Source organism: Cebus imitator, unplaced genomic scaffold, assembly GCF_001604975.1.
Source record: "Cebus imitator isolate Cc_AM_T3 unplaced genomic scaffold, Cebus_imitator-1.0 Scaffold84, whole genome shotgun sequence".
In the NCBI taxonomy this organism is placed as follows: domain Eukaryota; kingdom Metazoa; phylum Chordata; class Mammalia; order Primates; family Cebidae; genus Cebus; species Cebus imitator.
Window position 1 is genome coordinate 4,150,174 of NW_016107399.1, and position 16,333 is coordinate 4,166,506.

Here is a 16,333-nt window from a genome sequence, read left to right on the forward strand (position 1 = left end):
TTTAGTAGAGACAGGGTTTCACCGTGTTGACCAGGATGGTCTCGATCTCTTGACCTCGTGATCCACCCGCCTCGGCCTCCCAAAGTGCTGGGATTACAGGCGTGAGCCACCACGCCCGGCCAAGAGTTCACATTCTTAAGGAGAGGAAAGACATGCAGACAGATGTAACACAAAGTGGAAAGTGGCCACAGAGAAGGGCAGAGAGAGGGCATGCTCAGGGGGATTTGGATGAGGGAGAGAGTCCATGAGAACTTAAAGGGGAAGAGGAAGCTCACAAACCTGAGCTCTAGGCACATCACCCGTTCTGGTAAGAATCGAGAAAGGCCTATGGTGATTGCTATGGTCTGAATGTTGGCATCCCTTGAAATTCTTGTGTTGCAAATTAACCCCCAAGGTGATGGTATTAAGAGGTGGGTCTTTGGGAGGTAATTAGGTCATGAGGGCTCTGCCCTCATGGATAGAATTAGCGTCCTTATAAAAAGGCTGGAGGGAGCATATTTTCCTTTTCCATCCTTTTGACATGCAAGGACACAGCAAAAGGCACCATCTGTGAGGAATGGACACTCACCAGACATTGAATCTCCAGTGCCTTGATCTTGGACTTCCAGCTTCCAAAATTGTGCGTAATTTTCTATTGTTTATCAATGACCCAGTCTAAGATATTTTGTTACAGCAGCCTGGACAGACTAAGACAATGACCTTCTGTGCCTGGTGAAACCTAACCAGACAATGGGCTTCCGGGGCTTCTTTATATGGGTGAGCATCCCCCATCCCAGCTTGCTAGCTGATGATACATACTTTGCTCATTTGCAGCCAGCATTTCTCCAGCACATTCCCCTGTGTTTCAGAGAGCTGCAAGGCTGTGTTCAGAAAGAGGCAACAGTTCTGCCTGTCTCCCATTAATATACAGACGTAAGCCATCAGGTGGTAGAGCCTTGGGTAAAAGACAGGACCAGTGATATTTTGACCCACCAGATTCTTCAAGTTCTAAAGAAAAAAAACACAACAGTATATTAGAATCAAACAGGGTCCTTGACTGTAAGTTATTTCCTTCACAGATGATTTGGGAAGATTTCAAGGATTTAAGCAATCAAGTGAGAAAATACATTATAGAGACATACATAGTAGGTATTGGAGATAATAAATGTCAGCTGGAGTAGCCCCCATGGCCCACTGAGATCAGGAATTGACATGAGAGATCCCATCATTGCTTCTCTGCAATAACTTTAAAAAAAAATTATTTTGATGGCCGGGAATGGTGGCTCATGCCTATAATCTCAGCACTTTGGGAGGCCAAGGCGGGTGGATCACCTGAGGTCAGGAGTTCGAGACAAGCCTGACCATCATGGCAAAACCCCATCTCTACTAAATATACAAAAATTAGCTGGTTGTGGTGGTGCACACCTGTAATCCCAGCTACTTGGGAGGCTGAGGCAGGAGAATTGCTTGAACCTGGGAGGCAGAGGTTGCAGTTAGCCAAGATTGTGCCACTGCAATCCAGCCTGGGTGACAGAGTGAGACTCCATCTCAAAGAAAAAGATAATAATTTTGATGATTATGATTATTAAAGCAGTACAAGTTAATTGTTGAAAAATTAGGGAAAAAATTGGCCACTTCTGCATGTAAGGAGCTTGGAAGGAACCACTTAGTCCTAGAATCAAGTAAAAAGCTGAACGGACTGAAAGATCAACAAATATTCTTGGATCCATAAGGGAAGTGAGAAGACGGGCAAACTGCTGATCCAAAGACTGTAGAGACAAACAGAGATTCACAAGTGGAAACCACTGTGGGAATCAGTGCCAGGCTAGGAAAACCTGAACTGTGATTGATGAATTGCTACAAACTCAGAGTGGACAGGTCTGGGAGTTAAAAACTCTATGGAGAAGAGGATTCAGGAAAGATGGCAGATAGGAAGTACCAGCTATCTGTATCCCCACCTAGACTATCATTACACTGGCAGAATCCGTCAGAATGTAACTATGCTAGAACTCTGGAGTCTGCTGAAGACTTGTAAATAAATGCCAGGCGAAGGCCTGGATGGTAAACTGAGGTTAATTTCAGTTTCAGCTCTTAGCACAGCTGCCTGTCCCCCCACCTCAAAACCTGTGGCAGACAGTTGTGCACATGTTCCTGAAGAACCCGCACACAACTTGTGGGAACAAGTTTGGGCAAAAAGAACCCTGTGTGAGATATCAGGGATTGGTGCTCTGATCACCAATTGCTGCTTCTGATGGAAGAGGTAGAGACAAGGAGGTAGGCAGCCATTGTTGCACTTCTCCCCACCATTGCAAGCCCTTCCCTCTCCAGTTGAAGTGACTTCCAGGGGATTTAAAGGGCTATTGCCCTTCCCCCCGGCCATGAACTTTATTTTTCTCTCCACCCCAAAAAGAAATTCTGGAGGTGAAAAGTACAAAAACTAAAACTGAAAAATCACTAGAGGGATTCAAAGGCAGAGTTAAACAGGCAGCAAACTTGAAGGTATGACAATGGAAATTATTGAATCTGAGGAACAGAAAGAAAAAAGATTGAAGAAAAGTTAGCAGAGTCTAAGGGACTTGTGGAACACCAACAAGTGAACCAATAAATGCATTGTGGTAGTCCTTGAAGAAGAAGAGAGAGAAAGAGCTAGAAAGAATATTTGAAGAAATAATGGTTGAAAACTTACCAAATTTGGTAAAAGATATAAACACCCCAAAAGCTAAACAAACTCCAAGTAAGATAAACTTGAAGAGATCCATACTAAGGCACATTATAATCACTTTTGAAAGCAAAAGACATGAAATCTTGAAAGCAGTGAGAGAAGCAACAAATCACATACAAGGCATCTTCAATAACATTACCAGCAGGTTCCTCATCAGAAAATTTAGGGGTCAGAAGGCAAGTGTGCCAATATATTCAAAGTGTTAAAAGAAAAAATCCCATCAACCAAGAGTCTTCTATCTAGCAAAAGAGTCCTTCAAAGATGAGGGAGAAATTACTAGCTCAAAAGCTAGTATTACTGTAACTGTGGGTTGTGACTCCACATTTTGTTTTCTACATAGTTCAAGAAACTAATCATTTAAAATAATTATTCATTTATGTTTTGGGACACACAATGTATAAAAATGTAATTTTGTGACATCAACAACCAAAAGGGGTGGGAAGCTATTAAAGGAGCACAGTTATGTGTGTGTTACTGAAGTTAACTTTAGGACGCTAAATGTAATCCTCATGGTAACCATAAGGAAAATAGCTATAGAATATATACAAAAGAAAATGGGGAAATAACTTAAATGTTTCACTATGAAAAATTAAATGCAAAGAAGATAGTAGTTCAGGAAATGAAGAACAAAAAAGCTGGAAGGCATATTGAAAACAAATGGCAAAATGATACAAGCAGTTCTCTCTTTATCAGTAATTACTTTAAATGTAATTGAATTAAACTCTCAAAAATAAAACCAAATTGGCAGAATGGATTTTTAATAAAACATGATCTAATTACATACTAAAAGAGACTCACTTTAGATCCAAAGACACAAATAGATGGACAGTGAAAAGACAGAAAAAGATATTTCATACAAATAGTAACCCAAAGAGAATAAGAGTGGCTATAAAGGTCAGACAAAATAAACTTTAAATCAGAAAAAACCCTACAAGAAGCAAACAATATTATATATTAATAAAAGTTCTAATACAGCAAAAAGATATAACAACTATAAACATTTATGCATCTAATAAGATCATCAATATATATGAAGCAGAAACTGACAAAATTGAAGGTAGAAATAGACTGTTCTATAATAGCTCTATTATGTGGTAGAAATAGTTCTATAATAGTTCTATAATAGAACTATTCTATGATAGTTGGAGGCTTCACTAACAATAATGGATAGAACAATTTTACAAAAGATAAGATATAGTGGTCTTAGACAACACAATAAACCAACTAGATCTAACAAACATACAATTAATGGGTATAGAGTTTTTATTTTACAAGATGAAGACAGTTACGGAGATGGAGGGCAGAGATAGATACACATTATAAATGTATTTAATACCACTGAACTGCATACTTACACATGATGAAGATGTTAAGTTTTATCCTGTGTGTATTTGGATGACAATAAAAAAAATTAGGCTGGGAGCCGTGGCTCACGCCTGTAATCCCAACACTTTGGGAGGCCGAGGTGAGCAGACCACTGATGTCAAGAGTTCAAGACCAGCCTGGCCAACGTGGTGAAACCCCATCCATCTCTACAAAAATACAAAAATTAGCCAGTCATGATAGCAGGTGCCTATAATCCCAGCTATTTAGGAGGCTGAGGCACGAGAATCACTTGAACCTATGAGTTGGAGGTTGCAGTGAGCCAAAATAGTGCCATTGCACTCCAGCCTGGGCAGCAGAGCAAGACTCTGTCTCAAAAAAAAAAAAAATTAGACATAAAAAATCCCAAACACCTTCAGGTGAGCCCCCACAGTTTTGTGTGTTTTACCTCCAGAAGCTCAACCAGGATCTCTCAGTAAATATAAGAAGAAAAAAAAAAAAATCCCTCATTCTTTCAGCAGAGGAGGAGGAAAAGGAACCATTTTGAAATATGCCAGAATACTCCATTCTTCTTAACGAGGTTTGCCCTCGGGAGAAACTATGTAACCAGAGCCTAACCTCCAGGGGTTTTAATAGATCCTAACCTATCTTGGGGGAGATGAATATCCAACTAAAGCCAGATCTAGCCATTGGGTCCCACCTAAGGAAGAGGGGAATGAAAAGCCCTTGTGAAGTTCTTAGTCCAGAGGAATAGGCTCACTAAAAGACTGAGAATGTGTTCCCTCTCCTCACACCTTACCATCACATTACTAAAGACCTATTGAGACAAAGACTTTTTATCTGGTACATCATGTCTGGCTATTAAGAAAAATTACAAGGCATACCAGGTAGAGATTGCAGTGGGCCAAGCTCGCACCACTGCATTCCAGCCTGGGTGACAGAGGGAGACTCCATTTCAAAGAAAAAGAAAAAAAATTTTGAATGAAGCCCAAGGGGCTTCTAGAGAGCAATAATAAAAAAAAAGTGTGTTTCACTTTTCCTCAGAAACCATGCAGGCAAGAAGCCAGTGCCATGACATGTTGATAGGAAAAAAATCCCTAGAATTCTTTACTCAGTGAAATTATCCTTCAAAATTGAAGACAAAATAAAGACTTCTCAGACAAACCAAAATTGAAAGAAGTTGTTGCTAATAGCCTTGACTTGCAAAAAATGTTAAATTCTTTAGAGAGAAGGAAAATATATAGGTCAGAAACTTAGATCTACATAAAAAGCATTGAAGAAGGAGTAAGTGGAGGTAAAATAAAAATTTTCCTTTTCTTATTCCAACAGATGACAGTTTGTTCAAAATAACAACTGCAACAATGTATTAAATTATTTCTGCTTACGTAAATATATCTCCTAAGCGGAGATACCAGACCACTGAGGCTTTGGACCTCCCAAACTGCGAGTTACAAAGTGGGTGTTGTTTTGGGCCCGACACGGTGGCTCACACCTGTAATCCCAGCACTTTGGGAGGCTGAGATGGGTGGATCACTTGAGGTCAGGAGTTCAAAACCAATCTGGCTAACATGGTGAAACCCCATCTCTACTAAAAATACAAAAATTAGCCAGTCATGGTGGCGCTTGCCTATAATCCCAGCTACTTGGGAGGCTGAGACATGAGAATTGCTTGAGCCTGGGAGGCGGAGGTTGCAGTAAGCAGAGATTGTACCACTGCACTCCAGCCTGGGTGACAAAGCAAGACTCTGTCAAGAAGTGGGTGTTGTTTTAAGCTGTTAACTTTGTGGTAATGAGTGACAGAGCAATAGAAAGCTAATAGACCTGTGCTCAGTGTTTACAAGAGCAAGGCAAATGTGTCAACACCAGAGGTTTAGCCCTATATTCTCTTAGGGTGCTTGCCCATCCCATGTTGTAAACTGTTGGAGGTGTTTAATTTGCTCACTCTTGTGCCCAAGCACTCTTGTATTAATATGCTTAATACATAGTTGAATTTTTAAAATTGTCATGTGGAATGATTTATCTACCAGGATGCTTTATCACAGCAATGGCAATAAGATCATTCAGAAAAGTTTTATCCAAGAATAATTAGACCACCTAATCATATATCTATAAGATAGACTACAATGCTTCCTTTTAAATTGTGATGTGAAAAACAATTTAATGACAGAAAATTATTCATAATACGCTTAATAGCAAATTACAAAATACAGAAATGTGCATGCACACACACACAAATACTTGAAAAGTGGGATCTCAATGTATAAAAAGTGCTTATCTCTGAGTAGTAATGTAGTGGACAATTTACATTTTCTTTCTTTGGGGAAGTGCCTTCAAAAACGTCTGTGATAAACGTATAATTCTATAATGAGAAAATAATTAGCACAGGAAGTAGAGATCTATTTAAGGTGTATTTTACACTGGAAACTGGAGAGTAGGCCTCACCTTGAGTAGCTCCTTTCCATTAGCATGGGCATTCTCTGACTGTTCTTTGATTTGCTTTTGAAGATGAAGAACTTGCCCCTCCATGTACCTAGATATTCCTTTATAGTAAATAAGTGTTATGGTTCTTCTTGGCAACAGATTTTTAGCTGCACTGGAATATATGTAAAAGTTGTCCCATTCCTGACATCTGGCATACCTGCATTACCACAAAGGAATAAGAAAAATCAGTATCACCTGTGGAATAGGCTGGTTTTCTGAAATGGCTCTCTCTGGATGTGCAGCTTCCTGTACCTGGGTCTCTGGAAGTGTGCCTCCTGCCTACCCCTGCTTCACTCTCCCTAAAAAAGCAGGAAATTAATTATGTGATGCAGAGCAAGGAAATGATAGATTTTTTTTTTTTGATGGCTTGAGATGAATAAAATCCTTGGAAACACCCAGGTAATATTAGCCACCACTGAACTCTTTGACTTTTTATATTAAAAAGTAAGGGAGATCAGACACTTGGAACTGTTGATTCTGGGACTTGAAGAAACTGCTCCAATACCGAAGAGAGATGATTTAGGACAGTACTGCTCAAAATGTGGTTCACAGACGGGCATCATCAGTATCACCTGGGTTCTCATTAATGCGGCTTCTCATTAATGCAGGTTCTCTGGTTCAGTCCAGGTATACTGAATCAGACAGGCTCTGAGGGTGAGGCATCTCCACATTAACAAGCTCTCCAGGTGATTTTTAGCCCACTAAAGTCAGCAACATTGGCCTAGAACACAGATGTTGAAAGAACTCTCCAGCTGAGATAGAAAAGAAAAAAAAATTTGGATGATTTTTGAACTTTAGATTCCTTGACCTTTAGCTCACATTGGTAAGTTATTTGATTTTGAACTTTAATTGGCAAGAGTAATTAATTTTTGGATTTTAATTTCTCCCCATTAATTTTATAATGAGGGGATTTCTGGCCAGGTGAGTGGCTCATGCCTGTAATCCCAGCATTTGGGGAGGCTGAGGTAGGATTGCCTGAGCCCAGGAGTTGGAGACCAGCCTGGGGAACATGACAAAATCCTATTTCTACAAAAAATTAAAATTAGCCAGCTGTGGTGGTATGTACCTGCAGTTGCAGCTACTCAGGAAGCTGAGGTTTTTGGGAGGATCACTTGAGCCTAGGAAGGCAAGGCTGCAGTGATCCATGATCACACTATGGCACTCCAACCTGGGTGACACAGCAAAACTGTCTCAGAAAGGAGAGAGTGGATTTCTATTCAGATTTGGGGCTGCTCTAATTTGTAGCATTTTATATAGGAATGTCTTCATATTGTCGCTTAGTTTCATCACAAACCTCTGATAGACCATATGGTTGCATATAATTTAATTAAGATAGGAAATAATAGGGGGTGATTTTCAATCTTGGGGATAGTCTTGAAAGTAATGTAATGAATGTTCTGTTTTGACCCATTTTAGAGCCTTAGCGTTCATCAAAATAGGCTTAACTGAGTTAAAAACATAATAGGTTACTTTGGGAGGCGGAGGCGGGCGGATCACGAGTTCAAGAGATCGAGACCATCCTGGCCAACACGGTGAAACCCCATCTCTACTAAAAATACAAAAAAATTAGCTGGGCGTGGTGGCACGCACCTGTGGTCCCAGCTACACGGGAGTATGAGGCGGAAGAATCGCTTGAACCCAGGAGGTGGAGGTTGCAGTGAGCCGAGATTGCGCCACTGTACTCCAGCCTGGAGACAAAGCAAGACTTCGTCTCAAAAAAAAAAAACAACAACAAAAAAAACCAACATGATAGGTTAACGGGATTAAGCCTCAGACTTAATGAGTTAATGGGGTACGTGGAGAATGCTTCTTCCTTACTCCTGAAGTTTCCTTCCATGTGAGGGGCTTCTATTTGGTGAAAAGCACGAGAACTCTTTCCCTGCTTCACTTGCCCCTTCAATGATAAGGAGAGATCTTGCTGGTGAATTGGGAGAGGAATTGGGCAAGTATAACTCTGTATCTCTCTGCATCTTGAGAGCTAGTGAAGCCAACAGGGAGTGTGATACTGATCTCTGTGCTACAAGAGCCCTGCCTCCATGTGAGTAGATCTACAGTTTTCCAGAACTGCCTGCTACTGAGCAGGTTAAGTCCGATTCTAGGGCTCAATATTAGGAAGCCCACTTACGTGCAGAAATAAGCCATGTCCTCCAACATTGGATGTATCAATCCATATGATTAGATGTGGGTGGGTGCTGGGGTGGGCAAGTGGTGCTATTCATTAGTCTTCCTCAAACCCCAGCACTCCTCCAAAGAAAGCAATCTTTTCTTATTTATCCCTGTATCGGCACAACATGATATGTTTGCGATAAATATTTATTGCATGGAATGCAATTGAGACAATCTCACTTTTCTGTCCTTGGCCAAGGGGGATGAACTAGTTGATCCCTAACACATCTTTCAGTGTAAATATCCTCTGACACCTTTAAGCTCTCTCAGGTATAAATTATGAATACTCTCTAAAATATTTTTAAAGAACTCTTCCTTGGAACTCAACATCTTCACCTTGGGAATTTAGTGATATGCAACACATTGTTACCAGAGAGCTACAGATGAATAAAGTCCCAGGAGGAGTCCACTGTGGAACTTGAGGATTCTGTTGTCTTCATATTGGTATATGAATTGCAAACATTCTTCAAATGTTCTATAAACAAAACCTAAAAGAGAGAAAAGGGTGCGAGTTGCTGGTAGGTGTGGGTGGTCATCTTTCTAGCCTAGTTGCTCTCAGTAGAATATTCCCACTGCAGGGAGAGTAGCCTCTGATCACTGTATGAATCCAAAGGTTCCCGTGGATTGCAACAACCCGACGACTGGACTGCCCTGTGTTTGCTGAGTCCCAGCTACTGGGGAGTGTTATGGATATATAATACAGTTCCACAGTACTGACCAGGCAGGTGTGGGGTTTAACTAATCCTTCCCAGCCTTAGTACAGCCTAGGACTTCTGTGTCTCCCCACACATGCTTCCCTTGTTGGTGGCAATGTCTGCATCCCCTTTCAAGATCCCGTGTGGGGAAAACAATTCCCAAGTTGGTTCCTGTGGTTTAGTATGTACACTTCAAGTGACCTACTTGATGTCACTTGAAGATTATCAGGAAATAACTTGTTTTCCAAATCACCAAGAGCTGCCAACCTGGAACTCTCACCTGAAGCAAACTAGTCCTTCATTCTAAAGCATGAAGTCTCTAAGTACATCCTGCTAAAAGTTAAAAACCCTTAGTAAGAGGCACATAGTAAGATAGTCGCTATCACCTAGGTGCAAGTTGATCTGACCGTTTAACTGGCAGCTCATACCAATCAGGTTCCTTCAGACTTAATTCTCCTTCTTGAAGTGCCTTTACAGTCTCGGCACCTGCTAGACAGTGCTTCAGTTCACACCACCAGCCTCTCTCCATCCCTGCTCTGTAAGTCCGCCCACACAGAAACCTATTGGTGCCAAAGTGCCAACCTGACAGCTGCCTCACCATACCAGCACAGGTGCCACACCCCCAAGTTCTTTTACATTCCAAACCCACACTTACCAGAATAAAGCATGATGTCCAAGCAGACAAAGTAGAAAAATGCCTTGCTCAAGATGTGTTCCTGTGTTACAGAAAGATCCCACAGACACCCCAGCACCTGGATCAATTGCTTGTATCTGTGGAAAAGAAAACATAGTGGCCACTAAAAAGCGGTAGATATTGTAATCCCAGCACTTGGGAGGCCGAGGTGAGCAGATCATGAGGTCAGGAGTTCGAGACCAGCCTGGCCAACATGGTGAAATCCTGTCTCTACTAAACTACAAAAATTAGTCAGGTGTGATGTCAGGAGCCTGTAACCCCCCTACCTGGGAGGCTGAGGTAGGAGAATCTCTTGAAACTGGAAGGTGGAGGTTGCAGTGAGCCAAGATCGCACCACTGCACTCCAGCCTGGGTGAAAGAGTGAAACTGTCTCAAAAAAAAAAAAAAAAAAAAAAAAAAAAGCAGTGGACATAATGGACTTTGGGGACTCAGCGTGGAGGGGAGGAGAGAAGTGAGAAATAAAAGACTACATATTGGGTACGTGTACACTGCTGGGGTGACAGGTGCACTAAACTCTTATAATTCACTACTATAAAATTCATCTATGTAACTGAAAACCACTTGTACTCTCAAAGCTATTGAACAGAAAAAGCAGTGGGTAGGAAGAGGTTTAGTAAGATCCCTCCCTGGTCTAGTCCTGGTCCTTCTCAGTAATTCAGAACCAAATACACCTCTTAAACAGACTTCAAATGCATCCCTACCCAAGACCAAATCCTAAATCTCAAATTGGCTCTTGTTTCAAATTGTTCTTTCCTGGGTTCTCTATATCAGGGTGACCAGAGTCAGAGCAAATTGGCCTTGGCCTCTAGACCTGGTTGCTATTCTCTGGCCATTTGCCTCCCTAGAAGACTTTTCCCTTTGTCTCCACTTGACAGAAGTGGAGGCCTGATTTCCACAGCTGGGATGACTGTCTGACTCCCCTCCACTCACTGGCCACAGCAACCAGATTAGAGATGATGCATGGGAAGGAATTCTATTAAATGAAACAAAACAAAACAAAACCAAGGCCTGGCATGGTGGCTCATGCCTGTAATCCCAGCACTTTGGGAGGCCGAGGTGGGTAGGTCACTTGAGATCAGGAGTTCAAGACCAGGGTGAAACCCCATCTCTACTAAAAAATACAAAAATTAGCTGAGGGTGGTGGCATGTGCCTATAATCTCAGCTACTCAGGAGGTTGAGGCAGGAGAATTGCTTAAACCTGAAGGCAGAGGTTGCAGTGAGCCGAGATTGAACCACTGTACTCCAGCCTGGGCAACAGAGCAAGACTCTGTCTAAAAAAAAGAAAAAAAAGGACAACTATTATCAGTTACATTTTCTTATTGCAAACTCTACTCCCTTCCCCACCCTATGGTCAGGCTAAAGTTGAACCCAGAACACTCAATAATATTGCCTCCTCCCCCTAATTTTGGAAAATGCTTTAAGATAAATACCTGCTTTTCAAAAGGAGACACTGGCTAAGTCTGCAGAGGGACAGATAGCGTCGGTTGGGATTCTGAAGCAGTGCCCACATCTGGTGGGCTCGGGTGCCTGGGAAGAAAACAATTCCAATATATTGTGGGACATTCCTTGTATCCTCATGTCTCATCTTGCCCAGCCAGCCCTTACCTAACTCAGTGGCCAAGTCCAGGTGTCCCATTATGAGCTTGTTGAAGACCAGTGTATCAGCTATGTATGCCACAATTTCAATGCCCTCGCCTTTCAGGGGGAGGTTGAAGATCTGCTCCAGGGCCATGACTTCGTATTTGAACCACACACCCTGATAGCCAGCCAGCTGGTGGTATAGCGAATAGTCTAGGTAAGCCTTAATGATCTGAAATGACAGAGTGGAGGAAGAATGAGGCAGAACACAAAGCAGAAAGCTCAGGAACATCACTCAATGTCTGCCAGTAAACATTTGTTTATTAAGCGTGAGAATAGAGCTGGACATTTGGCCAAAGCCATGGGCTTAAATACAGAAATCAAATGGGTTTTTGCTACATGTTTACTGAGTCATTCAGAATAAGCTTGATGGCCCCTTACCCATGGAGTCCTTAAATGAAATATAAAATTTTTAATTTATGTGAAAAATGAAAGCATAGCTTACATATTAGATATATAATTGCAGAGCGAAAAGCCTGTAAGGATACACTCCAAAGTATAAACAGTAGTTACCTATTTGTTGGGGGTGGGAGGAGAGATTTTACTTTATGTGTCTCTGTGATGTTTGTTATAACAAGCATATATAATTTCAGCAATTTAACAAAAAAAAGAAAGGTTGGTTTGGTTTCTTTGTCTTTTTTTTTTTTTTTTTTTTTTTTTGGAGACGGATCTCACTCTGTGTTACACACGCGGGAGCACAAGGGCAAGCCCACCGCACGGCAACCTTTTGATAGGGACTAGTTTTAAACCTAATTTGGAGGTCAAGTGCAGTGGCTCACGTCTATAATCCCAGCACTTTGGGAGGCTGAGGTGGGAGGATTGCTTGAGCTCAGGAGTGCCAGACAAGCCTGAGCACAATAGCGAGACCCTGTTTCAACAACAGCAAAAACTAGCCAGGCATAATGGCACATGCCTGTAGTCCTATCTACTCAGGAGGCTGAGACGGGAGGTCACTTGTGCACAAGAGTTTGAACCCAGTCTGGGCAATATAGTGAGACCTCATCTCAACAAAAGATTAAAAAAAAAATAGCCAGCATGGTGACACAAAACTGTAGTCCTAGCTACTTAGGAAGCTGAGGTGTTCGGGAGGATCAGTTGAGCAGGGGAGGTTGAGGCTGCACTGAGCCATGATCATGCCACTGCACTGCAGCCTGGGTGATTGAGTGACACCCTTCTCAAAAACAAACAAACAAATACATCTGATTTGGAGATTTACAAGAAACTGGTTACTCTAAACAACTCTTTAAAAAGATAAAGTTGCTACAGAATATACACGCTTAGAGAATAGTTAGGGGAAAATAGTTCCTTCTAAAGAAGCAGTTTTATTATTTATACAAAAACAACAGAATACATGTAACCTAATTTGAAAAATACAAACAGAAAAAATATAGTATCTCTAGTGGTGGGAGTGTTGGGGTAGGGGAAGTATTTTAGAGTAGAGGTTTTTTGCTGGAATTCCTCAAATGGGACGAAGTAAGCAGCCTACAAATTCTGTGTTACAGGCAGGTCCCTGGATATTTAAAACTGCAGTCAGTCTGAGAGAATTCCTTTCTTCCTTATTTGAAATATGCCCCAGATAATGCTACCAGAAGGTAAGGATAGCCAGAAGTGGTGGTGGGGGAGAGGGAATTGTTGGGCACATAAGAAATCCAAGACTGTAATAAAGCCTAGGACGTCTTGGATTTGGACCGAGAGAATAGAGGTCCAACTGGTTCACTTTACAGAGAAAATATAAAGCTCCATGTTTATGCAGCTTGCCAGTGGTCACAATGCAGATAGGCGGAGTCCTGAAAACCATTCTCTGGCTCTGTCTCGGCCTCTCCCTTCTCCTATGCTTGAGTCCCTCATCTGCTTTTGAGTGCTGAGGGGAGTGCTTCTCTGTTTTCAATCCCAGCCACCTTGATGACGAACGTCTTGGTTCACTTTCTAGCCTGACTTTTTATTTTTTCCACCCCAAGTCTACTACAGTTCTTAGGCTATAGCTCCATGTGTGGAGAAGTATTTCAGCCAATATAAATTTCTTGAGCAACCACAATTGTTCTAGAAACTTAGGATGTGAACAAGACAACTGAAGAGGACCTTGCTCCCATGGGATTTACACGCTGCTAAGGGAGACAGACCAAAAGCTAATGCAGGAGCAAACAAGAAATTGTCGAATGGCAATAATACCTATTAAAACAGAGTGACAAGTTAGCAAGTGAATGGGTGGCCATGCCCAGTAAAGATCGGAGGATGAGCACTCTGGGCAGAGGGAACAGCCAGGGACAGATGGGATTAAATTTCTGTGTTTGAGGAACCAAAAGAGGACCAATATGGCTGGGCCTGTGACTCCTTCATGGCCTATGGAGTTAGGAGCAGAGGATGGGAAGTGAGCAGGGGTCAATCTTGATGGAAGTATCCTAGGAGAGCCAGCCTAAGTCCACCAAAAGGGACTAATGCAGAGGACAGACTCCCAGTTAGGAATTTAAGCTCCTCCGACATTAACAGTGCTACCTGACTCCTTCCCTTCCTTCTTGACAATGAATGACTCCAGGAGGAAGAAACCCAGACTTAATGTACTTTTATAATGGAGCAAGGCTGTTCACATTAGATGAGTTGGATTTAGCTTAATAATTTCTTGATCATGTCTCCTGATACCTTCTTCATCCAATCAAAGGCTTTCCTATTTCTGACCTAGAATAGTGGTTCTCCCAATTCATCTTGGGATCCCTAAGAATCCCTGACACCTTTTCAGGGAACATATAAGGTCAAAGCTAGTTTCATAGCATCCACACATTACTTGTGACAGGAAAAATAGTGAGACCTTAAAATGGGCCAAAACACAAATTTAGAAGGGTTCCTACCTCACTTACTAATCAAAGTTATCTCTACTTTTCTTTGGACTATCTTACAACTATGTTGCAAAAATCTAATAATAATATAAGTGATATGATTTGTTTTTCATAGAAATGTAAATACTCAGTGGAATACAAGTGATTATTACCCTGTTACTAGACAAGTTTTGTATCCTTCATAAATTGGATTCGCCGTGGAACCACTTGGTTCCAATCTTAACTAATTTTGATTGAGTCAACTCAGTGAGTTAAACAAAATCTTTAATGTGTACTTTCCGTATTTGTTATGATTTATAATTCTATCTTTTTAAAAAAGAATGTATATTCATTCTCTCATGAATATATAGTAGAGTCTTCCAGAGGCAACATATGTGATATTGCAGCAGTGAAAGTAGAAGCAGATATGAGAATCTAGTTGTCTTCTAGAAGCCAGACATTAAGATAATACAATGCCATATTTCCCATTAGGTTTTTTTGTTTGGGGAACAGAGTTTTAAAAAATGAAAATGGTAATTATGTTAATATGTAATAGGCTTGTTATCTTTATTTTAAAATAATATTTTAGGCCAGGTGCGGTGGCTCATGCCTGTAATCCCAGCACTTTGGGAGGCTGAAGTGGGGCAGATCACTTGAGGTCAGGAGTTCAAGACCAGCCTGACCAACATGGCGAAACCTCATCTCTACTAAAAATACAAAAATTAGCTGGGTGTGGTGGCACTTGCCTATAGTCCCAGCTACTCAGGAGGTTGAGGCAAGAGAATTGCTTGAACCCGGGAAGTGGAGGTTGCAGTGAGCCGAGATCACAACACTGCACTCCACCCTGGGTGACAGAGTGAGATTCCATCTCAAAACAAACAAACAAAAAATAATATTTTAGAATTTTCTCAGTTTTTGTTTCTTATATGATATCAATAAATTCAACTCATATAAATAAAAGCCATTTGGGATCCTCAATAATTTTTAACAGTGTGAAGTGATCCAGAAACCAAAGTGTTTGAGAACTGCTGGCCTTGTCAAAACAAGCCAGTCAGAAAGCCTTCTGTTATATCCTCAGAATTCTGAATCCCAATTGGCTTTCACTAGGCTTTTCTTCCCAAATGAAATTCAGAAACTTAAAGGAGCAGCTACAAAAATCCCCTACCTGGAAATTATTTTGAGTTTCCAGTGCAGTATTCATTTGCATCATAACTGCCAGGTAGGCATAATACTTGCTGTGAAAAAAATAATTTAAGCTATAGATGCGCCACAGCAAGGAGAGGCAGACAGTTTGCCGGTAAAGTTGTGCCAGCCTCTTCTTCCTATTGGATAAAGTAAACACAAATGGAACATAGAAGTTATCATCATCATGCTGTAGGGGAGCACAGGTATGCAGTGTCCTCACTGTGGCCCTGGCAATCAAAACCGACTTGAATCTGAGGCCTGCCTCCATGACTGACAAATAAGCACATTTTCTCCATTGTAAAATGGGACTCATGATACCTACTCTACAATGATTAATTTATGTAAAGTATCTGGCCCCTGTCAGGTAATTGCTAATTAAATAAAGCTATTTAAAAAGCACACTAGCCGGGCGCGGTGGCTCACGCCTGTAATCCCAGCACTTTGGGAGGCCGAGGCGGGTGGATCACGAGGTCAAGAGATCAAGACCATCCTGGTAAACATGGTGAAACCCCGTCTCTACTAAAAATACAAAAAACCAGCTGGGCATGGTGGTGCGTGCCTGTAATCCCAGCTACTCAGGAGGCTGAGGCAGGAGAATTGCCTGAACCCAGGAGGCTGAGGTTGTGGTGAGCCGAGATC

At 41.5% G+C, this 16,333-nt stretch overlaps 1 protein-coding gene across 1 annotated transcript in view; it reads right to left on the reverse strand.

Annotated features, from left to right (window-relative positions):
* ADCY10 (adenylate cyclase 10) overlaps nucleotides 1–16,333 on the reverse strand; it is a 101,435-nt gene that overhangs the window by 1,143 nt on the left and 83,959 nt on the right. Inside the window, exons 26-32 of the mRNA XM_017534172.2 lie at nucleotides 15,675–15,831; nucleotides 11,667–11,871; nucleotides 11,492–11,588; nucleotides 10,022–10,137; nucleotides 9,042–9,159; nucleotides 6,467–6,662; nucleotides 799–987 (exon numbers count right to left, since the gene is read on the reverse strand). Of these exons, the coding sequence (XP_017389661.1) occupies nucleotides 799–987; nucleotides 6,467–6,662; nucleotides 9,042–9,159; nucleotides 10,022–10,137; nucleotides 11,492–11,588; nucleotides 11,667–11,871; nucleotides 15,675–15,831 (1,078 nt within the window). The remainder of the gene's footprint in view (nucleotides 1–798; nucleotides 988–6,466; nucleotides 6,663–9,041; nucleotides 9,160–10,021; nucleotides 10,138–11,491; nucleotides 11,589–11,666; nucleotides 11,872–15,674; nucleotides 15,832–16,333) is intronic.